The 18,306-nt window shown below is 42.7% G+C and overlaps 1 protein-coding gene across 15 annotated transcripts in view; it reads left to right on the forward strand.

Moving 5' to 3' along the window:
- The window catches only part of SYNRG (synergin gamma), an 87,110-nt gene extending 69,250 nt beyond the window's left edge, over positions 1–17,860 (forward strand). For 12 of the 15 annotated variants that reach the window (XM_043481581.1, XM_043481589.1, XM_043481519.1 and 9 more), the window contains 3 exons: positions 15,742–15,852; positions 16,213–16,248; positions 17,323–17,860. In XM_043481581.1, coding sequence (XP_043337516.1) covers positions 15,742–15,852; positions 16,213–16,248; positions 17,323–17,454 — 279 coding nt within the window. In that variant the 3' untranslated portion in view covers positions 17,455–17,860. The remainder of the gene's footprint in view (positions 1–15,741; positions 15,853–16,212; positions 16,249–17,322) is intronic. The other 3 variants (XM_043481535.1, XM_043481622.1, XM_043481628.1) reach the window with 1 other exon arrangement.
- The last annotated feature ends 446 nt before the right edge of the window (positions 17,861–18,306 follow it).

The following is an 18,306-nucleotide window of genomic DNA, read 5'->3' on the forward strand; positions in this document are numbered from 1 at the left end:
CAGCAGTACATAAAAGTATACATTTCCTTACATTGTATTCTAGCTTTGTCCATTTCTTAGTTTAAAAAGTGTGTAAGCAGTTCCCTGAAAGTGCTTTTTAAATTTCTTTCATTTCCCAAGGGACCATCCAAGTGTCTCAAATGATTATTTACTATTTTTATTTCCATTGTGTGTAAGCTGATCATCTCTCTCTTTTGACCATTTGGCCATATATTCAGTGAAATATTGTTATTGACCATACACATTTCATATTTGTAATAGATTTTTTTTTTATTATTATTTTTTTCCAGTGGGTTTTGTCATACATTGATATGAATCAGCCATGGATTTACATGTATTCCCAATCCCTATCCCCCCTCCCACCTCCCTCTCCACCCGATTCCTCTGGGTCTTCCCAGTGCACCAGGCCTGAGCGCTTGTCTCATGCATCCCATCTGGGCTGGGGATCTGTTTCACCATAGATAGTATACATGTTGTTCTTTTGAAATATCCCACCCTCACATTCTCCCACAGAGTTCAAAAGTCTGTTCTGTATTTCTGTGTCTCTTTTTCTGTTTTGCATATAGGGTTATCGTTATCACCTTTCTAAATTCCATATATATGTTTTAGTATGCTGTAATGTTCTTTATCTTTCTGGCTTACTTCACTCTGTATAATGGGCTCCAGCTTCATCCATCTCATTAGGACTGGTTCAAATGAATTCTTTTCAATGGCTGAGTAATATTCCATGGTGTATATGTACCACAGCTTCCTTATCCATTCATCTGCTGCTGGGCATCTAGGTTGCTTCCATGTCCTGGCTATTATAAACAGTGCTGCGATGAACATTGGGGTGCACGTGTCTCTTTCAGATCTGGTTTCCTCAGTGTGTATGCCCAGAAGTGGGATTGCTGGGTCATATGGCAGTTCTATTTCCAGTTTTTTAAGAAATCTCCACACTGTTTTCCATATCGGCTGTACTAGTTTGCATTCCCACCAACAGTGTAAGAGGGTTCCCTTTTCTCCACACCCTCTCCAGCATTTATTGCTTGTAGACTTTTGGATAGCAGCCATCCTGACTGGCGTGTAATGGTACCTCATTGTGGTTTTGATTTGCATTTCTCTGATAATGAGTGATGTTGAGCATCTTTCATGTGTTTGTTAGCCATCTGTATGTCTTCTTTGGAGAAATGTCTGTTTAGTTCTTTGGCCCATTTTTTGATTGGGTCATTTATTTTTCTGGAATTGAGCTGCAGGAGTTGCTTGTATATTTTTGAGATTAATCCTTTGTCTGTTTCTTCATTTGCTATTATTTTCTCCCAATCTGAGGGCTGTCTTTTCACCTTACTTATAGTTTCCTTTGTAGTGCAAAAGCTTTTAAGTTTCATTAGGTCCCATTTGTTTAGTTTTGCTTTTATTTCCAATATTCTGGGAGGTGGGTCATAGAGGATCTTGCTGTGATTTATGTCGGAGAGTGTTTTGCCTATGTTCTCCTCTAGGAGTTTTATAGTTTCTGGTCTTACATTTAGATCTTTAATCCATTTTGAGTTTATTTTTGTGTATGGTGTTAGAAAGTGTTCTAGTTTCATTCTTTTACAAGTGGTTGACCAGTTTTCCCAGCACCACTTGTTAAAGAGGTTGTCTTTTTTCCATTGTATATCCTTGCCTCCTTTGTCAAAGATAAGGTGTCCATAGGTTCGTGGATTTATCTCTGGGCTTTCTATTGTTCCATTGATCTATATTTCTGTCTTTGTGCCAGTACCATACTGTCTTGATGACTGTGGCTTTGTAGTAGAGTCTGAAGTCAGGCAGGTTGATTCCTCCAGTTCCATTCTTCTTTCCAAGATTATTTTTGGCTATTCGAGGTTTTTTGTATTCCATACAAATTGTGAAATTCTTTGGTCTAGTTCTGTGAAAAATACCGTTGGTAGCTTGATAGGGATTGCATTGAATCTATAGACTGCTTTGGGTAGAATAGCCATTTTGACAATATTGATTCTTCCAATCCATGAACACGGTATGTTTCTCCATCTATTTGTGTCCTCTTTGATTTCTTTCATCAGTGTTTTATAGTTTTCTATGTATAGGTCTTTTGTTTCTTTAGGTAGATATACTCCTAAGTATTTTATTCTTTTTGTTGCAATGGTGAATGGTATTGTTTCCTTAATTTCTCTTTCTGTTTTTTCATTGTTAGTATATAGGAAAGCAAGGGATTTCTGTGTGTTAATTTTATATCCTGCAACTTTACTATATTCATTGATTAGCTCTAGTAATTTTCTGGTAGAGTCTTTAGGGTTTTCTATATAGAGGATCATGTCATCTGCAAACAGTGAGAGTTTTACTTCTTTTCCTATCTGGATTCCTTTTACTTCATATTTGTAATAGATTTATTCACACATACGCATATGTGCATAAGATGATATCAGTTAATTTTTGCCTCTTCTGTTTCTTCCACCTTTTTTTTTTTAATATTTCACTGGGCAAAGCTATTTTATTTTTATATATTCATGCAAATTCAGTTTGTCTCAGATAATATCCTTTATTTCACAATAGTCAAATTTATCTTCCTTCCACAGCTGGAATAAATGCGTAATTCCATTTTCTTTCCTTCTTTCCTCACACTGAACCAGGTGCCCCATTTCTAGGAGCAACCAGCTCTCTTTGTGCCGCGCTGCTGGGCGGGAGGACTCCACGTAGCCCAGCAGCCCGTCTGTCATCAGCGGCACATCCTCGCCATTGTTACGTTGCTTCTGGTTTGTAATATTAAGTTCCAAAAGCATTTGAATCATTTCGGAAATCTCTCATTTTATTCCCTTGGGCCATTTTTTGATTTATAACTTAAAATCATACTGTTTGGATAATTATTTTTTAAAAATACTATTGTGGCCAATACAATAAGAATTGAAGTATGCATATTTGAAAAGAAGAGATAGAATTGTTTATTTGATGATAAGAAATGCCTCCAGAAAACTGAATTCAAGAGGTTAAATTTAATGAGTTTGGCAAAACTTCACCACATTCTCATATGTTAACAATAGGAATAAAATATAATAAAAATGGAAACCTCTTTTTTTTAATGTGGTAAATCATTCAGGCCCTTACCACTTCTGACTGCATAGCTGCAGTTACCGGCTCATTTTTTAATCCACAGTCAGTGTGTTCTAGACACCACTATCAGACAGGTCTTTCTAAAATGCTAATCTGATTGTGGCATTTATATCCCATTTGAAATCCTGCAGTGACTCTCCGTGGTCTTCAGGGTCAAGTTTAAACTCCTTAGCTCAGTGTGTAAGGTCTTTTCCATCACTTGGGCTGCCCTGGCCTGTCTTTCTCTGTTAGGTCGCTTTTCCCTCGGGACTCTGCGTCATCTCCCCAGCAGTCATCCCAAGAGGCCTTCAGTCTGCGCTGGATGCCCCCTTCCTGTGTGTCCATGGCACCTTCTGGTCAGGGAGGCACTTCCCATGCTTCTTGGTAATTGTGTCTCCTTATTTCTTGTCCACTAGCTTCTCAGCTCCTTAAGATCAGGACTGTGTCCCTTTTTTCTTCCTGTTGGCTTAACTGAGATGTAGTTGATCTGGGGCTTCCCTGGCACTTCCAGTGCAGTGGACGTGGGTTCAATCCCTTGTCAGGGAACCGAGATCCCGTATGCACAGTTCAGCCAGAAATGAAAAATATAGTTGATTTTACAGTATTGTGTTAGTTTCAGGTATGTAGCATAGTGATTCGTTTTGTTTTTGTTTTTTTTTACACTTTATATTCCATTTTAGGTTATTACCCAACATTGGGTATCCTTCCCTGTGCTATACAGTAAATCCTGTCACTTAACTATTTTATGTAGCTCTCAGTGGTTTGTGTCTGTTAGTTTCCTGTTCCTCTGATTTGTCCATCCCCCCTCCCTCTTTCCTCTGGTAACCATAAGTTTGTTTTCTATGTCTTTGGGTCCATTTTGTGTGTACATTCATTCATATTTTTTAGATTCCATATGTAAGTGATATCATGTATAAAGTATATGTCCTTATGTAGCGATTAGTGGGACTTCATATCTTTTGTTTTATATTTTGAACCTTACCTTTATTTTCAAACAAGATAAGCATTTTAAACCTCATTATTTTAATAACTGGTTTAAATTTTTTTAATAGATGGGTAAGGAAAATAAAGGGAAAATGAAGGCAGGAAATGTTAAATAAAGCCAGGGATGAAGTTGTGTGCAAAAATGTGTGCTTTTAAAGTGTTGGCGTTTGCTAGTGGTGAGCTGTACCATTGACCCTTTCCAGGCACTGATGTACAGAAGACATGATCAGTTCCGTGACTCACTGTGTTCATAACAGAAAAATAAACCCGCTACTCAGGAAGCGTAACTATTCCTGGTACTCATACCTGAAAGAAACTTCTTTTGTGGGTTCTCGTAGAGAGGAAACTAACATCATCTACATTATCTTCAAAAATCATCCTTTCAGTAAAGGAAATAATAGGTTTCATTGAGTAGTTGCTTAGGAAATCTTTCCTTTTAGATCAAATGGCTTAGCTGCAGTAAGTGAAAGTCATTCCAAGTGGGGAGCAAAATAGATGAAATGGTAAAGGAGAAAAAAAAAGTGTGGCAGTCCTTACTGACAGTGGCCTCAAGTCTTTGTTCAGTAAAGAAAATATATAAATCAGTGCGAAATACACCAGCTTCCAGTAAAGTCAGAGCAAAAACATGAAGTGATTCATAAAAGAGGAGCCACAGCTAATCAGTAGACAATAATTCAAGTTAAAACAAGGTGTGTGTTTTTTTACCTCCTAATAAACCCAGTTTGGGATTCAGTTTATTTATTTGAGCCATAAGCATGTTGATGTGGTAAAATTGGACTGCTTCTTAGAGAATTTATTAGGAATTAATTCATTAAGAAGTTGGTGCCACCCAATGGGAAAGGTGTCTGGCAGCGCGCTTTCCCTCCCACCTGGGGATGCATGGAGGACAAGGACCAGGACCACATGTTCTCATCTGTCTGCCCTGAGCACGTGCCAGGCACTGTGTCAATACCCAGTAAACGCTGAATGAATGAAAAGATTTACACACCTCCAGAGCAGTTGATTAAGTAATTCCACTTTTTGGAAAACTCCCTAAGGTAGAGGGTTCTACATACAAACTCACAAAAAGAAACAGCTCAAATGTACAAGTTGTTCTTTGTAAAAGTGAAAAATTGAAAATAACCTAAAAATCCAAGTCTGGAGAATGTAATTGTGTGAATCTTCATAGTAGGATGTTACATAGCCATTTTTTACAGGATTGCAAAGTTTGAAATAACACAGAACTATTATTACAGTGCTGGAAGGGAATATGCCAGAATGGTAATAGGTTTGTGTGTGGGTCATAAAACCCTGGCGGTTTTTGTTTGTTTTTTTTTTTGCTGTGCTGGGTTATATTTGTGGCACCCGGAATCTTTGATCTTTGTTGCAGCATGCGAGATCCAGTTCCCTGACAGGGATCAAACCCTGGCCCCCTGAATTAGTAGCTCAGAGTCTTAGCCCTTGGACCACCAGGAAGTCCCAACCCTGGCGTTTTAAAAAAGTATTTCCAAACTCCAGTCACAAATGAAGTTGATTGGCTAGTGATGCACGTGGGTGCCCGTGAGGCTGTGAGATGGAGAGGGATGTCATAAAATCCAGTGTGTCTCCTTTGCGCTGTTAGCATCAAAGTTCATCAGAGCCACTGTATTCAGTCTCACAAAGGTCTCACCTCAACACCCATTTGTTCCATGTTTTTATAACAGCAAGATCTACAGCCACACATTAGGAATGTGTGGGTCTGGGTGTCTCCTAATTCACCCATCTTCTGCTCCTAACTCTCTACTCCTGTGGACCATAATAAGTCTAAACATCGTCAGCATCATTAGCCAACATTTACTGAGTGCTTACTGTGTACCAGACCCTATTCATGACTCTTTACATGGATATAATGAATACAGCAGTCTTGAGGGTAGATGATAATATTCTCCCCTGATTAAATGAAGATACTGAAGCACAGAGATATTGATGAGACCTGGACTCAGTTTGAAAGAGTCCTAAGCCTGCTTTTTCAACCACAGTGCTCTCTTGCCTCCTTGAAATGGGCAAATTGGACGGGTGAAAGCAGAAAGGCAAAAGCCTTCTTGTGGAAGATGAGTTGTTCCTTAGCTTCGGGGTTAAAGAGATGAAACACCAGAAGTCTGTTTTGGCAGTGACTTGATGTAAACAGTCAAGTTATTTCCTGTGTACTTTTTCCCCGGTTAATATCTCAGGACTGCAGAGGAGCTTAAAGGAGTGCCCCTGCCACTTAGATTTTAAGCTTCTTTGTTTTGATGGCAGTTGGTTTCTCATTGTAAGTGACGCTGAAGACCAGACTGCCGTACAAATCTCTCTTCTGGTACTGCTGGAAAAAGGTGGCTGCGATTGCAGGACTTGTTTTTTGTTTTTTTGCTGTGAATTCTTTAAAGAAAGATATCACAAAAGACCAAGTGTGTTAAGCAGGTTCATTATGTATTAGCCCTTTTCCGTTTGTAGCAAAGGATATTTGGGGAGAATCTTAGCCTTGATTACCGCTCTGAGGGAGCTGCTGTCGGGGTGACTTGGAAGCCAGTTTCATCCTTGTACATCTTGCTCATGAGAAAGGCTTGCCTTCAAGATTCTGATTGCCCCTCCTGGGTTTCTTTAATTTTTTTCTTTTTTCCTTCTTTAATAAAATATATACTTAGTAAAATGCAAAATCTTAGTTATACCACTCAGTGGTTTTGACAGATGCATGGCACACATAACCCATGCCTGGTCGAGATCCAAGATAGCCCATCTTCCCAGAAGCTTTCCTTACGCTCCGTTGTTGTCTTCGCCCCACTCAGAGATAAGCCATGTTCTGATTTTTTACATGAAGGATGAGTTTTGCCCAGACCTATTTGAAGGAGCCATAGACTTTGGTTTTGTGATTTTGTGAATTAGTCACCCGCCTAGCCCGGGAGTGTTGCCTTCTCACTTACGGTGGCTCTAAATCCCTCCACATGGCGAAAGAGGAGGTGAAGGGGAAGAGTGGCCAGGCATTCATGCCCTCGCCTTCAGACTCCCACTAGGAACATCCGTTTCTAGCATCCATGTCTGGATCTGGATGCGTGAGTGAGTTTACCTGGCTTTATTTTAGGCCCCAGGAGGATGGCTGTCTGCCACCAGACGGCACAGAAGTACACGCACATCGTGGCTGTGCTGAGTATGTTTCCACAGTCAGCCGTGCTCTTCCAGTTACAATTGCTTTTTCCACTAGGTTAGCTGTGAAAAGTAATCATTCCCCACTCATATTTCTCCTGACTATATACACCATGTCATTTGCTCTTGATAACTGGTAGGTCTTTGGTCCTTAAAACTTCCCTGAGAGACTTCCCTGGAGGTCCCAGTGCTCTGTGCTTTATTTAATGAGCTGAATCACTACAGCCAGGTTCTTTGGTTCCAATAACACTGATACAGTAGTTACTATTTCTTTTGCACCTAGAACCTGCTGGACATTGTGCTGTATTCCTTCTCATTCAATCCTGGTAATAATCCCATCAAGTCAGCATAATCTCCAGTTTTCCAAGTGCAGAAATGGGAGCTCAGAAAAGATGAAACTTGCCTGAAACTCACAAACCTGGGATTTGAATGTAAATCATTGCCTAAAACCACTTTTCCTACTGTGTTAGTCCCAGCTTCCAAAGTATTAAAAAATGACTCGTTTCTTCCCACAAAGACTCTATGGGACTCTCTGCATCAAAAGGAAACTGCATTACTTTTGCCAGGTGAAAAAGTTCTGGGTGCAGCAGTGATGCTTGGGCTAAGGGAAGCAGAGCACAAGTCTCAACCTCCAAATTGCGGCTCCTTGTTATTTCTTTAAGCGGGAAGTTACGCTAGCGGCAGAGTTTTACATGTCCCTTTCTGTTTAATGCTCCCGTAATCCATGGACTAAAACTCCCTCTTGTGGCGAAAGCGTACTTCTGAGCACTGATTGAAGAAACTTTTCTCAGAGAAAAATCCTCTATTGTAGTGAGGTGACCACTTTCTTTTTTTTTGGTTGCTGTGGCTCTTTGTGCTGCACGAGGGCTTTTCTCTAGTTGCTGAGAGCGGGGGCTCCGCTCTAGTTGTGGTGCGTGGGCTTCTCAGTATGCTGGCGGAGAAGCCCACCATTCTCTTGCTGCTGAGCACAGGCTCTGAAACGCTCGGGCTTCAGTAGTTGCAGCACGCAGCTTGGTAGTTGTGACACATGGGCTTATTTGCTCTGCAGCATGTGGAGTCTTCCTGGATCAGGGATCGAACCCATGTCCCCTGCACTGGCAGGTGGATTCCTATCCACTGTGCCACGGGGACGTCTGATGAGTGAATTATTGAGGTTTTATCTCATGGTTGTGGATTGAAGTTCAGTAGGTTTGTAACCAAGACTTCAGTCCTGGAAAACAAAACTAATCTATTTTGCCATATGAAATCTATGAGAAGAGACAGGACTGTTAGTCTCCTGACCTCTAGTCAACTGAAAGTCACCCAGTCTCTGTGATTCCACTGTTACCCTCAGTCTAATAAAATTCTTGCCTGCTTCCTTTTAATGTGAAATAAGCAATGAATTTCAGAGTACTTCCTGTTGCTGTGGTAGGTCAGGCGAACAGTTTATTTTTTTTTCAATAATGATAGCATTTTTATCATCTTGCCAATCTGCATAGTGTTTTATTTTTTTATTTTTTTTTTTTGCATAGTGTTTTAGAGACAGAATTTTCATCATGTCTCCACAAGATTATCTTTATTTGACTGAAGGTGGACATGGTAGACAGGTTAACGCCTCCCCACACCCAAGATGTTCATGTTCTAAGCCCTAGAACCTGTGAATGTTTTACCTTAGGTGGTAGAAGGGACTTTGCAGATGTGATTACATTAAGGGTCTTTGAATGGGAAACTTAGCCTGGATTATCTCGGCAGGCCCAGAGGCATGACAAGGATCCTTATAAGAGGAAGACAAGAGGACTTTGCTGGTGGTCCCCTTCTCCTCCTGCCTTCAGTCTTTCCTAGCATCAGGGTCTTTTCCAATGAGTTAACTCTTTGCATCAGGTGGCCAAAGTATTGGAGTTTCAGAATCAGTCCTTCCAGTGAATATTCATGGTTGATTTTCTTTAGGATTGACTTGTTTGTTCTCCTTGCTGTCCAAGGGACTCTGAAGAGTCTTCTCTAACACCACAGTTTGAAAACATCAGTTCTTCAGCACTCAGCCTTCTTTATGATCCAACTCTCACATCCATACATGACCACTGGAAAAACCTTGCTTTGACTATACGGACCTTACTGGCAAAATGGTATCTCTCCATTTTAATATGCTGTCTAGGCTTGTCATAGCTTTTCTTCCATTAACAAGCATCTTTTGATTTTGTGGCTGTAAATCTATGTCACAATCAAAAGAGAGACTGGCGGATGCTGCACTCTTGGCTTTGCAGGTGGAACGGTGATCCACAGAGTGTGCAGGCAGTCTCTAGACACTGGAAAAGACGAAGATGTGTGTCCTCCCCTAGAATTCCCATAAGAAAGGCAGTCTTGCCAACTCATTTTAGACTTCTGACCTCCAGAACTATAAGAGAATAGATTTTATTTCAGTCAGATTAAGTTTGGTGGTAACAAACACCACCACCACCCTCTCTAGCAGTGTGAAGCAACAGAGCTTCATTCCCGGCTCCTGTCCCATCTCTGTCCCAGGTTGGAGGGGCTCTATGCCATGTCCTCCTCACTCCAGCATCTGGGCTGAGAGAGCTTCACCAAGTGGAACATAGCTGGTCGCCAGGAGAGGATCAAGGGAACAGGACAAATAGGACATTGGTCTTAAAGACTTCCTTCCAAAAGTGAGCATATTACTTATCCTCAGCCTCTTAACACCATGACAAGTCACACAGCCGTGTCTAATTCAGTGGGACAGAGAAGGAGAATAAGGCTGTTGGTAAGGAATGCTAATTGCTACCAAACTCTTCTTCCTTAATAGTGATTTTCTTGGATACCGTTTTAGTAGTTTATTATTGGCTAAAGATTCAGGATTATATCAATGTATCCCAACCTGCCTCTGGGACTTGTCAGTGCATACAGGTCAAGTATAATATCGCTGGTTTTTAATCTTTGCTAAATACACGACACTCTTGCCAATTAAAGTAGATGACACGCAATTCAAGGTGGCCTGTAGAGGGCTTGCCTCCTTTCAGAATTAGAGCTTTTGATTGCTGTCACACTGTTACTGCAGACTACAGTAATCCCCTTGCTAACAGATGTGTATTTATAAAGGTTAATTTTGTCATTTGAAAGATTAATTTGACTACAAAGTAATTTATGCAGAGCCTTATGATTTTCGCTAGAGTTTACAATATGGCCTTTTCATTTGCTTCTTTTATTCCTTTGGTAAACATATATTAAAGGGCTTTTATTAACTTTTTTTTTTTTTTTTTCAGGATTTAGTTTCCTTCGGTTCTAATTATTTCTCAAACAGGCCTTCTTCAGTAACATGATAAATGTCTATAATGTAGATTACAGACATGCCACTGTGTTTTCAACCAGTTCAAAGAGCATGTTAGATTTTATTTATCAAAGTGAATAATTGTGATAATCATTTAGAGTATTCGATCCTTTCCAACGCCCTTTTTGTGTATCTGTGAGGATCCTTACACCAGTGGAAGGAGAGAGGGAGGGCATGTGAAATTGTTGCCGTCTTACAAAGGACAGAATTGGACGACAGACAAGGGACAGTGCCACCTGCTTCTCGGTTTGACCAAATAGGTCATGATCGCACTAAGAAAGAAAAAGAGTTATCCTCTGACTTGGCCAAAGTGGAGTAGGTTCATACAGTTGAACCTTCCACCTCCCTTTCTCTTCTTTGAGACCTGTCTATCATACTTCCCTCCCTAAGTGTGATCTGAATGGATTTAACTCAGGTTAGTTTGAGATGTTTGTGGAACCTGGCACATTCGAAAGGAATGGGGAACTATCATATATAATCTACACATTTTCCTGGTGAGAGAAGCCCTTTTTTTTCTCCTGGGAAAAAATAATATAGTTATGCAAATACAAAGACAGTATGGTGACTCCTCCGTGGTTCAGCCTAAAGAAACTATGGAACATGTAGCCATTACTTTATCATCAAATTTGCCGTTATCCTGGTCATCTCAGTATTCTTGAAGAAAAACCAAAGCCAACTCGCCAGGCTCCAGATCCATCACTACCTGGACTAAGCCCTTGTCTCTCTTTCACTGAAGCCACCCCTTGCATGATCACTCCGGACTGTTATCAAGCATCCAGCTGCAGAGCCTGGGCAGTCTAAACTCAGACGTGTTTCTGAGCCCAGCTTGGTGACTTAAGACCTTTCTCACTCTTGATTTGTTTCTGGTTCTCAAGACAGGACAGATGACCCTTTTACTTTGTTCCTATTGCCTCGCTTCATCCTCACTTCCTTTCCCATGTGACAAAGCATGTTCCTTAGCATTTGAGATTATTCCTGTCTGTCCAAGGACAATCAACTGTCCTGGTTTGCTCAGGACCAAGGGATTTCCTCAGAGCTAAGATGGGAACAGTCATTTTTTAGAAGTCATTTATTTATTTTTGGCTGTGCTGGGTCTTCGTTGCAGCGAGTGGGGGCTACTCTCTCTTGTCTGGGTGGCGTCTCTTGTCGCGGAGCACGGGCTCCGCGGGGTGCAGGCCTCAGTAGTTGTGGCACATGGGCCTCATTGCCTTTTGGCCTGTGGGATCTTCCCAGACCAGGAATTGAATCCATGTCCCCCGCGTTGCAGGTGGATTCTTATCCACTGGACCACCAGGAAGTCCATACAATGGGGAGAGTCTTGCACAGACCAGGAAGTTGGTCACCCTAGCCCACCGTTTTCTTACGTGGAAATACTATATGATGGTGCTGCACACGTCTCTTCCCACCCCTGTGTTCAGTGACACTGCACTGGTAGCTCAGAATCAGCTGTGGAGGAGTACTTATACCATGGAAATCCACAGATGCTTCAAACCAGGGCTTGACATGTTGATTTTCTAGATTTAAAGTGATAACAGAGAAAATATTAATGTAGGTTAAACTTTACAAGTATGCTCTTTGTGTAGCCCTTATGTTGTGAGTAGAACCAAAAGTTGGGTAAAGATTCTGCAGCATTCAAAAACTATTATCTGATTCAGCAAAGAAGTCACTCACGTATTTGACAGACACGTGAAGTTCCAAAGTGTGTCTGAGTGGTGACACTCTAGCTCCTGTCCTTCACATCAGACATGACCATTTACATCAGAGGTAACACTCTTCCAGGAGAGCAGGCAGAGATTGACTGTTGCTCTAAGAGTTGGGCAAAAACCCAAGAACGCATTTTGTGAGAATAAGATAGTAAGGGGGCGGGCGGGTGGGGGAAGAACTTCCCTGGCAGTCCAGTGGTTAAGACTCTACTCTTTCACTGTCAGGGCAACTAAGAGCCCACGTGCTGTGTGGTGCAGTTAAAAAAAAAAAAAGATACTATATGAAATTTGCAATAAAAGGATGGTATATTTTATTATTTGTAAAATGTGTGCTACACATTCTTCATATCAGTAGAGTTTATAATAAGCTTACATACGTGTGTGGGTTTGTGTGTATGTATATATTTACGTGCATGCATACCTCTTCCTCTTTGGAAAGACAGTTCTTAATTGAGCAGGGAAGGAGGCAGTTTTGTCCCCAAATTAGCCAGGGATTCTGCTAAACATCCTGCCTGCAGAGGACAGGCCCCGCAGCAAAGATTTAACCAGCTTAAAATGTCAGTAGTGCCAAGTTTCTGCTCTAGGGCATATATAAGAAATATAAATTAGTTCAGGTATACCTAACTTTCACCCATTAACAATCCAAAATCTTGTTTTCTTGATTAGATTTTTATATTGAAATATAATTGATTTATAATATATTGATTTCTGCTGTACAGCAGAGTGGCTCACTTATATATATATATACATTCTTGTTTAATATTCTTTTCCATTATGGTTTCTCATAGGATATTGAATATAGTTCTCTGGGCTGTACAGAAAGACCCTGTTTATCCGTTCTAGGTATAAAAACTTACGTCTGCTAACCTCAGCCTCCCACTCTGTCACTTCCTCAGTCCCCCCTCTCCTGGCAACCGCCAGACTATTCTGTCTGTGTTTCTGTTTCATAGAGAGGCTCATCTGTGTCATATTTTAGATTCCACATGTAAGTGATATCATATGGTATTTGTCTCTTTCCTTTATGATTTCACTGAGTACAATAGTCTCTAGGTCCATCCATGTTGCTACAGTGGGCATTATTTTGTTTTTTTAGTGTTCTTTTTTATTGCCTTGTATATATGTGCCACATCTTCTTTACCCATTCATCTGTCAGTGGGGGTTTCCATGTCTTGGCTATTCCACATAGCGCTGCTATGAACGTAGGGGTGCATGTATCTTCCAGTTATAGTTTTGTCTGGGTGTAAGGCCAGGAGTGGGATTGCTGGGTCATATGGCAGCTCTCTTTTCAGCTTTTTGAGGAACACCCACACTGTTCTCCATAGTGGCCACACCAGTTTACATTCCTGCCAATGGCGCAGGAAGCTTCACTTCTCTTCACAGTGTCTCCAGTGTTTGTTATTTGTAGACTTTTTAATAATGGGCATTCTGACTGGTGGGAGGTGGGACTTCACTGTGGTTTTGATTTGCATTTATCTAATAACTAGTGATGTTGAGCATCTTTTCATGTGCCTGCTGGCCATCTGTATATCTTGTTTAAAGAAGTGTCTATTTAGGTCCTCTGCCCATTTTTTGATTTGGTTGATTTGTTGTTGAGTTGTGTGAGCTGTTGATATATTTTGGATATTAAGCCCCTGTCAGTCACATTGTTTGCAAATATTTTCTCCCATTCTGGCTTTTTGTTTCATTTTTCTGCTTTGTCTTTTTGGTTGTTTTTGTCTTGTTTTATTATTCAGTGTATTTCATAATTGCAGAATAACTTAGACACAATGAAATGCTCCTATCTTAAATGTATGGTTGGGTCAGGTTTGACAAATGCACATGACCATGTAGCCCACACCCGATCGATACATGGAGTGCTTTGTCACCCGCTGAAGTTCCCTTTGCCCCTTCCCAGTCCTCTGATCTGAGTCCCAAAACAATCATCTATTTTCTATAACTTTCCATTATCCTAGATTTGCCTGTTCTGGAACCTAATATAAATGAAATTATGCACTGTATATGTTCTTACTGTATATGTTCAGCTTCTTTTACATTGCGTGTTGTAAAAATTCATCTGTGTTGTGTGTATCAGTTTGATCCCCTTTTATCATTGTATTTCATTGTATTAATATGCTGTGTTCTTTTAAAATCCATTTTCTTGTTTATCAATACAAGCTGTTTCCAGTTTGGGCTAATATGAATAGAGCTGCTATGAACATTTGTCATACAAGATTTTTGTTAACGTGTTTGCATTTCTCTTAAATAAATAGGAATTAAAAGCTTCATATGATAGATATGTATTATAACTTCTAAGATATTAACAGCTTTAATCTTTAGTCTACACATTCCATATTTCATACTTTTTTTTGGTAAGGAATAAAAATAACGCATATAAAGAGCCTAGCTTCCTACTTAGGATAGGTAGGGGCTTGACTTATTAGCTGTTATTATCTTGGGTTGGCATACGAGGTCGTTCGGGTTTTCCTATAACATTTTATGGAAAAACTCTTAATGAACTTTTTTGGCCAGGGCAATATTTACTCTCTCTAGCCAGTAATGTCCAGTTCCCTCTTTCTGGAGCGCTAGACCTGTACATCCATCTGCCTGCTCATGTAGCGTCAGAGCTCCGCTGTCCCGCAGGCAGCTTTGGCTTGGCTTGTACCAACCTGGACTCTTCTCCCCCATCTCCACCCCCGAACTCGTTCTCCTCTCACACGCCTCGTTAGGGTGGATCCTATCAGATGCCCAGTCCTCCAGGCCTGTTGATTCTGTGGCCTTAACAGCTCCCCGTGTGTCCATTTCTCTCCACTGCTGCTCCCTCCGTTCTGACCTTCAGGACCTGTCTCCCCGTTCTGACCTTCAGGACCTGTCTCCTGGCTCACTACAGCAGCCTCGGAATGAGACCCAGTCCCCCAGCTCATCGCCTGCACTGCAGCCAGAGGGGTCTGTCCCGAGCGCAGACCGCATCCTGTCAGCATCCAGTGACAACCCTTAAGGCTTTCAAGGATGAAGTCTCAGCCCCTCATATTCCTTTCAAGGCCTTCGTGCTTCAGCTTCCTCTCCTCCCTCTGTCCACAAGCTCGGCTCCCACCCCTAGGTTTCTCCTCCTACCCTCTCTGCTTAGAGGCCTTAGAGGCCCATGCTGCTTATTCTACATAAATACCGCCCCCCATCCTGCCCCACCCCTCCCCCAGCAGACCCCCCTCAGGACTCAGCCCCGATGACTCTAAGTTCTCGGACGTGTTCTCTGCCACCCCACTCCTTTCCCCTTGAGTTGGGTCAGTGCCCCAGCCCCTCCACGCTCTGCTCTGGCCCTCAGTTCTTACCCCTAGTCTGGCTCTCATCACACAGTGTTGCCCAATACCCACCTCGCCCCAACCCTGAACTGAGCTCTGAGGGTAGGGACTGTTTTTCACGCATCCTGACATCCCCAGGGAAATGGAATGATCGTGCTGGCGGAGGTAGAGCGCTCACTGAACTTGCTGCTGGACCTGCTGGGAGGCGGGGTCAGAGAGCCGAGCAGAGCAGCGTGGGAAACTGCTGTCTCCTTACCCGTTTGTCTTGTCCTCGCAGCCTGATGAAAATTCACTGGATTTTTCCTCTTGTATGCTCCGGCCTGGGATTAAAAACGCTCAGGAGCTGGCTTGCGGGGTGTGCCTCTTGAACGTGGACTCCAGGAGCCGGGTAAGTCACCACCTCCCCCCACACCACTTCCAAGGCAGAGCACGTCCCCGACAGGACCCGGGGCACAACCCCACCTGGCCCAGTTCTCCACGTGGTCTGTGACCAGAGGCGGGGAGCTGATCAGGTCCCGAAGTGGGACCACAGAAGCAGAGACTTCCTCCCAGGGGCGGTGCGGGGAGCTGTTGCAGGAGTGGATCAGGTCTTGCCTCTCTGTGGAGCGGGCTCGTTTGCCTTCTGCCTGCAGCCCCGTGTGCATGCAAGGTGGCACGGGGGAAAGGGTCGACCTGTAAGGACTTGTCTGCAGGCCAGAGGCCCTGTGCTGGGAATGTTGTTGACCTTATGGTTTCAACATTATTTCAGAAAGAAGAGAAGCCTGCAGAAGAGCGTCCTAAAAAAGTATGAACCACTTACTCGTTACCTTAGTGTCTCCCATCTTAATTTTGAATGTGGAGGGCAAATTCAATGATTCCACTGTCATCCTGAGCTGTTCCAATCACGGATGCTTTGCTGAGTCCTTTCCATTCCCACAGTGTCTGATTCAGTCAACTAACGTGTCCACACGGGTCACTTCCGTCTTGTGTGCATGCTTTGTGGCTCAGTATCGGCTTCTGGTGTGGGGGTTATTTTCCTCTGGGAAGAACAGGGTAACAGAAAGGGCAGCTTCTGGAAGACCAGGTCATCGTGACGCAGGAGGAGGTTAGAGAGCTTCAGCACTTGGCTGTTAGCAGACGGAAACAAATTTGGGGAGCCAGGGAGGTTAGAGTTTTGTTTATTTGTAGACGTTTAGAAAACACCCCAGGTGTAAAGTAATTAGCCTCCAACTAATAAAAATAAATGGGGAAAAAAAAAAAAAGAAAACACCCCAGGAAGTGGTTGAGGTTAGGCCTGCCTGGCTGTAATTTACCTGCAAGCATTATTCATTTGGAAAGCATTCTTCGGTGTTTGGTATCTTTTTTACAAGACCTGTACCTATTTGGACATTCTAATGATGTCAGTTCTGCTCTCAGCTCCCAGTGACATTAGACCCATTTTAATCTGAGTTTTCTCTATGATAGGGCTATATGAGCCTCCAAGACCTCAGGGATGGCATGTAACAGTCAAATGCCAGCCTCAGGGAAGGGCTTCCTTCTTCACAAAGAGATCAAAATGATCGGCGCTTGGCTATTTTCGTTCCCGTTTCATGACCCCTGCCAACCCCCCACAGCCTCTGTGTGCCTTTTCTAGGAAAGATTTGGCCTCCTTTTGCTGAAACTGGGTTTAACAGTAAAGATTTTTTTTTTTATGCCTTTAATTAGCAGCACAAAACTTTTCTCGCTTGAATTCCTGTAGCCACCTGCTCAGCTTTCGTGTGTGTGCCAGTCTGGCCTCAGCCTCTGTGTCCTGGAGCTGGGTCCCTGCCGGCTGCCGGTCAGCACCCGGGCGTGGAGGGAGCCTCACCACTCCCCCTCCGTGTCTGTTTCTTCCTGGCAGGCGTTCAACTCGGAAACCGACAGCTTCAAGCTGGCGTACGGGGGACACCAGTATCACGCCAGCTGTGCCAACTTCTGGATCAACTGTGTGGAGCCGAAACCTCCCGGCCTGATCCTGCCTGATTTGCTCTGAGAGCTCCTGACAGCGCCTCTGTGACGGACCCAGCTGGGTTGGTTTTTTCCACCACACCCCCCAGGGTGACCGGGACCAATAAAGGGAATGTGAGTGCTGTGGAGCCCCACCCCCCCATCAGGAGGAAAGCCTCAAGAGGTGGGGGGAGGGCTGTGCAGCGTCTGTCTTTCCCACAGACGACCTTTGCCCCCAAGTTCCCAGGGCCAGTCTTTGGAATTTCAGGCCAAACCGCCCTACCCAAACTGCACGTGGCACTGGAAGTTTGCTAATTTATCTCTAGTTCTCTTAAGATGTTTTAAAATATGGACCACAATTGCCTTTATCTAAGGAATAATTTGCTGCTGCAGCATTGAAACTGTGAAGAATTGACATTTGAAGAAAAATAAATTCTTGCTCTAGGACTGGAGTCAGAAGGATTTTGAGCCAGTGTTTGTGTATCTGGAACACTTTCTGTTCTGTGAAGTAGAATGCATTTAGCCACATTTTGAGTGTTAATATCTAGGATGAATAGAAAGGGAGAAATTGTGATTAAACAGATGTTCTTTTATAGAAAAATTTCTGCTCTCCAGTGGACAACAAAAATTTCTGCTTCAGCCTCCACTGGGTGAGGGCTGATTTACCAACTTTAGTGTCGCGACAGAACCAGTTCTCCACTCTGTTGGTGCATTTGTAAGCCTATCAGCTTTCAAGAAAACTTTCAAAGCACACCTGGGGACTTTGCCGTGGAGAACGTTCATTTGGACCAAGACCTGAATCTTGGTCTCTCTGGATGAATATCATTGCCCTTGGGGGTCTTCACTGAAAGCCTTGTGTCCCTCACACACAGACTGTGAACGTGGTATTTTTTTTCAA

This window comes from Cervus canadensis, chromosome 1, assembly GCF_019320065.1.
Source record: "Cervus canadensis isolate Bull #8, Minnesota chromosome 1, ASM1932006v1, whole genome shotgun sequence".
Taxonomy (NCBI): Eukaryota; Metazoa; Chordata; class Mammalia; order Artiodactyla; family Cervidae; genus Cervus; species Cervus canadensis.